This window comes from Stylophora pistillata, chromosome 13 (assembly GCF_964205215.1).
Source record: "Stylophora pistillata chromosome 13, jaStyPist1.2, whole genome shotgun sequence".
NCBI classification, from domain to species: Eukaryota; Metazoa; Cnidaria; class Anthozoa; order Scleractinia; family Pocilloporidae; genus Stylophora; species Stylophora pistillata.
Genome location: NC_142531.1, coordinates 896238 through 902500, shown reverse-complemented (window position 1 = coordinate 902500; position 6263 = coordinate 896238). Strand labels below are relative to the sequence as shown.

At 34.3% G+C, this 6263-nt stretch overlaps 1 protein-coding gene across 1 annotated transcript in view; it reads right to left on the bottom strand.

Annotated features, from left to right (window-relative positions):
• LOC111336938 (eukaryotic translation initiation factor 3 subunit C) overlaps nt 1–6262 on the bottom strand; it is a 23387-nt gene extending 17125 nt beyond the window's left edge. Inside the window, exons 1-12 of the mRNA XM_022943121.2 lie at nt 6083–6262; nt 5340–5405; nt 4653–4729; nt 4094–4206; nt 3606–3656; nt 3202–3276; nt 3019–3058; nt 2662–2780; nt 2035–2177; nt 974–1106; nt 465–560; nt 231–300 (exon numbers count right to left, since the gene is read on the bottom strand). Of these exons, the coding sequence (XP_022798856.2) occupies nt 231–300; nt 465–560; nt 974–1106; nt 2035–2177; nt 2662–2780; nt 3019–3058; nt 3202–3276; nt 3606–3656; nt 4094–4206; nt 4653–4729; nt 5340–5405; nt 6083–6186 (1087 nt within the window). The 5' untranslated portion in view covers nt 6187–6262. The remainder of the gene's footprint in view (nt 1–230; nt 301–464; nt 561–973; nt 1107–2034; nt 2178–2661; nt 2781–3018; nt 3059–3201; nt 3277–3605; nt 3657–4093; nt 4207–4652; nt 4730–5339; nt 5406–6082) is intronic.
• Nucleotide 6263: the final 1 nt, after the last annotated feature.

The window sequence follows — 6263 nt, the reverse complement described above, 5'->3', positions numbered from 1 at the left end:
TCCGTATCATACATTACATTGTACATGGATCACATAAATTACCACAACATCACACGAATGATAATGACCACAAATGAGAACATCTGTTCTACACATGTAACATGTGACACCTACAGGGTAATGACTCCAAAACGTTTCTTATGCTAACATAAATGCTGTATGCCTCTACATGCTTTCCAACCAATCAACCATGATAAAATCTGGTGACATCATAACAAAAACATACTAACCTAATTCAGCTTTGTCTGATATCACTCTCAACTGTTTGAGGAATTCAATTTGATCTGTTCGGTCAGTGCCCTACAAAAAACAACAACAAAAACTAGTCACTATTCTCCTGTGTGGTATATACTAATACTAGTTTTTACTATTACCATTATATTTTAAATTTTTAAATCAAAACATTTTCTTACCTAACAAAAAAAAAAAAAAACTTATTATGTGATCATCATTTTTCTGTTCACCTTTTTTCCCCGAGCAGAAAGTATCTCATGCAACTTCTTCAACACCACAGCATGAGTAATTTCTGTGTCCTTTGCAAAGAGTTGCTTTGCCTTGTCCTGACAGGGAAAAAAAGAAAAAAAATATCAGGTAGTGTAAATCATATAAATCATTAGCAATGCAAGGAAGTTAAATGGCCTGGTTAGACCACATTACCAATGAGCTAGTCTTAATCCTAATAAAAAACACACTATGAAATGACCACTAGACTACTCTACAAGACCTTAAACTGGATGACATGCTAGTTTATACACCACTTTCATAAATGGCTGCCGGATTAATATTCTTTTGTTTAAATTTAAATTAGCCCTTCTGGCCTCACTTAAGATAATGTATTCTTTTGAATTTTGTACTGGAGAACGAGGCCAGAAGGGCTAATTTAAATCTAAACAAAAGAATATTAATCCGGCAGCCATTTATGAAAGTGATGTATACACATGGTTGGTAATTAAGTCTACTCCTGAACACCTACTGAAGCTGATAAAGATGATCCTTTCACTTCTGTCCAACCTCCACCATCATCTATGCCTTCTTTAGATTTCAACTTAGTCTTTTTATCTTTAGGTTTCTTCTTATGTTTTCCTTTATCATTTGGGCCCTTATCTCTGTGCAATAAAAGAGTGAAAATGGATTAAAGTGCTTGTTAAGTTTCTCAACATTCAGAACATAAATGCATGTGATGTGTTGGTTGTTTCACTCTCTGCAAGAGTTTCTCATAAAATTATGTTACTCTTGAATTTGTTCAAGTTTTCTGGCATCAGAAGAGTAACAAAAATGCCAGACAATCTGAAAGTGTGTGAGATGAGGTTGTATGGAATATTTAAAAATGTATAATCCAGCAAAAGACCACCAGTTTGACAGGAGGCTTTTCTATAAACATTACTTACATGACTAAAAATGATCATTGATCATCTATTGTATCCCCTAAGAGCATTATCTCTGATCTCTGATCAATTAAAGTGTCCTTAGTTGTAATGTGTAAAAAAAATCCTTATGACCATTCTTTGGACCCAGACTAATCTTTCTTAACTTCACACCTAATCTCCATATGTACCATCTCCCTTCTACTATAGGCTCACACCTCTTCCTAAGTTGTAATTATAGTAAATAACTATACATGTACTTGTGGTTACATGTACATATCGACTTGTCTGAAACACTCTGGTAACAAAAGTCAGCACTAAGATGAATTTTTCCCAGAGCTGGCAAATAATGTTTCATTCATTTCTGTTGCATACCTCTTTCCCCCCTGACAGGCAAGGTAGTGCTCTACCAGGGTCTACATGTATGCTATGTAACCTATACATGCATTTACCCATTCCTTAATTGTCCAATGTGTAAGGGTTGCCTCCCAAATAGATTTTGAGAAACAATATTTGGAAACAGCACTTGTTTTTATAAAAGGCGTGGCAACGTCATACACACCTGTCTATTCGGTACTATTAAATTTGCTTTCATAAAGAAACACAGGCTCTTAAAAACTCTTTGGTAATAAGATTTAATAAACAATGGAGAAACTAAGAATTTACTGACTTTTTAAGAAACATGCTGAGTTTATATTGCATTAGGCCTCCCTCTCCACCAATATCACTGTCACTTGAAGTTGACTCATCCTCACTGCTATCCCAATCACTACTGTCATCATCATCATCATCATCATTTTCATCATAGCCAGCCTATCAACAAAAATAATCAAAGTTTCCTGATCAATAGAAACAGGCCAAGGAAAAAACAAATAAAAAAGACCTACATCTAAATATGAAGGGACCTGAAAAAAACTGTGAAAGCAAATCTTTTTTGAATTGAAGTTTAAACTTTCTACAATCCCAATGTAATTGTCATGCCATCCCAAATTTATTTTTAACCTTCACTGTTTCCAGCTAAATAAACTATGTTCGAGAAAATATCTTTGTTTATGGAAATATTTTATATTCATAAAAATATTTACATTCAAGGAAATGATCATAAATGTAAAGGGCATGTTACCTTTACAACAGCTGTGAAAATGTCACCTAGTTTCATTCATTTCGAAAAGCTCACTAGTTTAGGTTTAAAGGATGAAAAGCCACCAGAACTTATAAAGTGGCCCGGCAAAGCTCTAGAAATTCAGATGAAGGTGATATTTACAAACAAGAAATAAGTATAACCACAACATATTACTTCTGTTGTCTTTGGGGGCTTGCTCTTTTCCGCTAGAACTTTCTTTTTGGTGAAATCTTCTGCACCACGGAAATCACTGCGATCGTCATCATCGTCGTCGTCATCGTCATCCTCCGAACCTACAAAACAGTAACAGACTTTTAGTGAATGGATATTTCATGCTGTGTTTCTGGTGTATTATTTGATTAAAGCAACAGTTATCATCCTCCCAAACAAAATAATAATTTCATTACATGTAGATTGACTTCACCTAGATTGACCATGTATATTGAATACCCTGCAACCAAATAAATGGAACATACAACATTTTAGATTATCAGCTCCACACTACATAAAGTAAATATTGTAATGTGTTACCTGATTCTTCCTGGTCGGATTCGCCAGAGGGTACAGGGTTCTGTTGACATAAAAATAAACTTAATTTAATTTAGCTATCCTTGGAGCAATTTTCAATCATAGATAGTCAAAATTAACATGGCATTACATTGTCTAAGAGCTAGAAAAGAATACTTTGTAACAACACCTTTTATGGAAACCTACCTCTCTGTATTTCAAAATGTCCTCTTCAAAATCTTTATTATATTTCCGCAACTTTTGCCGCAGAGTAGCCAAAGCCTTTTGGTGACAAAAATTTAAGCAAGAAATCAGACTACCTTTAATTTGTTCTTCAAAACCACTGAAAGAATAAAGTCTGTTTTTTTTTTCACATGTTACATTGTATGTTTTACTTATGTAGTAGTGCACATATCTGTATGTTACTGAAGTAAAACTTAAGACTGCAAACACAGTACACAATCAGGATTATATTCAGATACTTAACAAACCATGTTAATATCAAAAATAAAATAGTCTATACCCATTTCACCTGCATGGTGATGACAGAGTGTGCACAAGCAATTGGGAAAGGTCTACACAGTTTTGTCAATAAAAACACCATGACTTACTCGAGCATTAACTTTAGAAAGCTTCTTACGGCCTTCTGTGTCTTCCCAGTTCTAAAACCAGAATGAACATGATAATGATATCAGGTCTAAGGTTAGTTTTTTGTTCACAGCTAACAGATAAAGTACCTCACTAATTATTTGCATCTTAACAGTTCTGACAATTTGTTGACCATGGCCTAGTTGTTCAAAGGGCAGATAAAAATAACACTATCCAATGGATAAAATGCTACCTAGCAAATAGATATTAATAAAATGTACTGCACTATCCAATGGATAGAGAGTTGTCTAGTGGAAAGGGTCATCCACCATTCAAACCACCCAACCCAGAGTTCTAAAACTAAACTGTGTACAATGCTTATTATTTACAATAGCAAACTAAATAGGAATAACCTATACCAATAATTCTGCAAAGCTTACAAATAAAACCATCTTAAATTAACAGCATTTCATTTCATTACTTGCGCTCTACTTTAAATACATTTTTGTACCTCTTTGACAAAGTCTTCCAACTCGGTCAAACAGCGGATATAAAACTGTGGGATTCCTTCTTTATCAACAACAGCTTTTGCTTTGGAGAAAGCTTTTCCAAGATTCTCAAATTCTACAAAGAAAGAGACAACAATATAAAATTTGAGGAATGGTGATTTAAATGAAGTTTAGCCATTGTTTAACAAAAGTGTGTTCTAAACCATCTTCAATTTAGCAAAACCTTTTATCTGAGCATTATTTTATTTTTGTGAACAGTGTCAAGAGGGCCAAAAGCTAATAGTGGAAGGACATTTGTTTAATTAAATCAACCCCTTATGGAGAATCTTAAGGCCCAATGCTTGCGTTAAACTGCAGTTTGGGTTAGATCTCATGTAAATAACTGGCCCTAAAATGAAATCATTATCACATTGAGTTGCTGAGGTTTCTCCAATTTAATTTTTAAGGCAAATTTACTTTTTGATTCAAACTTTGATTCAGGTGTTTCTGGTTTTCAAAGTTTAACAATAATTAACCAATAACAATAAGCAGCAAAACATGAGTCAAAGTCAACAAACATACCAGTAAGAACTTTGGAAATATCCTTTATTTTCTTGTGATTCTTAAGCTGTTTGATAGAGTTAGTGAGCTCCTCAAACCTACCGAATCAAAGCATTAAATCCCTAAGCTAACAAGATCTCACAAGTACATATAACTCTCCCTTTAAGTTTCTATAAATTTTCTTGTAAATAAGTTATGATAATTTGATGTCATATCCAGAGAAATTGTTATAGCTGGTAATCATAACTGGAAGTTTAGAGATAAAGAAAGCTACACAATTGACAGTGTTTACATTTTCCATTTACACCTTGGTCAGTAGTGTTATCACTAAAATACTGCAAAAGATATTTACATCTTGTCTATTTTTGGTTCTCTTTTCCTTTTTAAAATTCAAAACTTGCCAAAAACATTGAAAAAGGGGAAAATAAAATCATGAAACAACAAATCTAACCAGAAGACAAAATAATAATCTAGCTTTTAGTGATTTGGACAACAACACCTTCCACTTTATAATCAATGTATGTTATTGAAGATGTTGCAATTGTTCAACATGGTTATATAAATAAATGAGCGTTTGATTGATTGTCTCATGCAACAGTGTCAGGCTATCACATACAATGATCATAACCAATACAATTAAAAGCCTGACTCTATATGCCCTGTAAAGTAGTTAACAAATTCCCTGTGAGAACACTATGGTTGACAAACCTTTTATCTTTCTGGCTTCGCACAACCCTCTTAGTTTCCTCTTCATCATCACTGAACATAAAAGACCTGACAAAGGTATATGAATAACTTAATCCAAACATCATTTGTAACAACAAGACATCCTGCAGGGCTTGACCCTAATGGTAGCCAACTAGTCACAGACTAGTAGAAATTCAGTTTTGGCTAGTGGTTTTTGATATCCAGAAGCCAGTTTGGCTAGTAAACAAACTGAAATTGTCTTAACATCTAAGATATCACTAGCCACTTGGCTAGTAAGTTGAAAAATTAGTGTCGAGCTCCTCTGCATCCTGTGTCGAGCTCTACATCCTTTTGTAAAGCTTGTAAGCAGCCTTGTGTTGAACATTAACTTTACCATTTAAATGAGGGTCATTTCTTACATCCAAAACGTTGCTTTGCCACCAGTAGTTTTGTAAGGCCCTCATAAAACAAAACTCTGTTTTCTTCGATAAAAAATTCTTGCGATCGATGAAGAATATACTTCAACAAATCTCATCTTCCCTTTGTTTCAGAATATTACATTTAAAATCAACTATTGTACAGTAGATCGAGAACCTCGCTGACTCGATTGGCCAGGGAAAACTAAAAAAGGCTACAGTGACGGGTGTTTTAAGTTATCTGAATAAGGGAAAGGAAGTTGGCTGGAATTTCAAGTTCACTGGTATAACCGAGATACCGAGGTTCCATACATAATTCTTTACGACTTTTTAGAATGTTTTACTCACTTAGTAGTAAGAGTAACTGGTTTTGGAACTACTGGCTGTTCATTTTCACTATCAGAGGATTCGCTTTCCGAACTTCCCGCGGCGAAAAATTTGGACTCGGCCATAATTTTACACAATAAAGTATAACTAGCACAACCAAGAGGAACAAGATGGCGGCACACGTGTCCGTAATCGAGCCCAT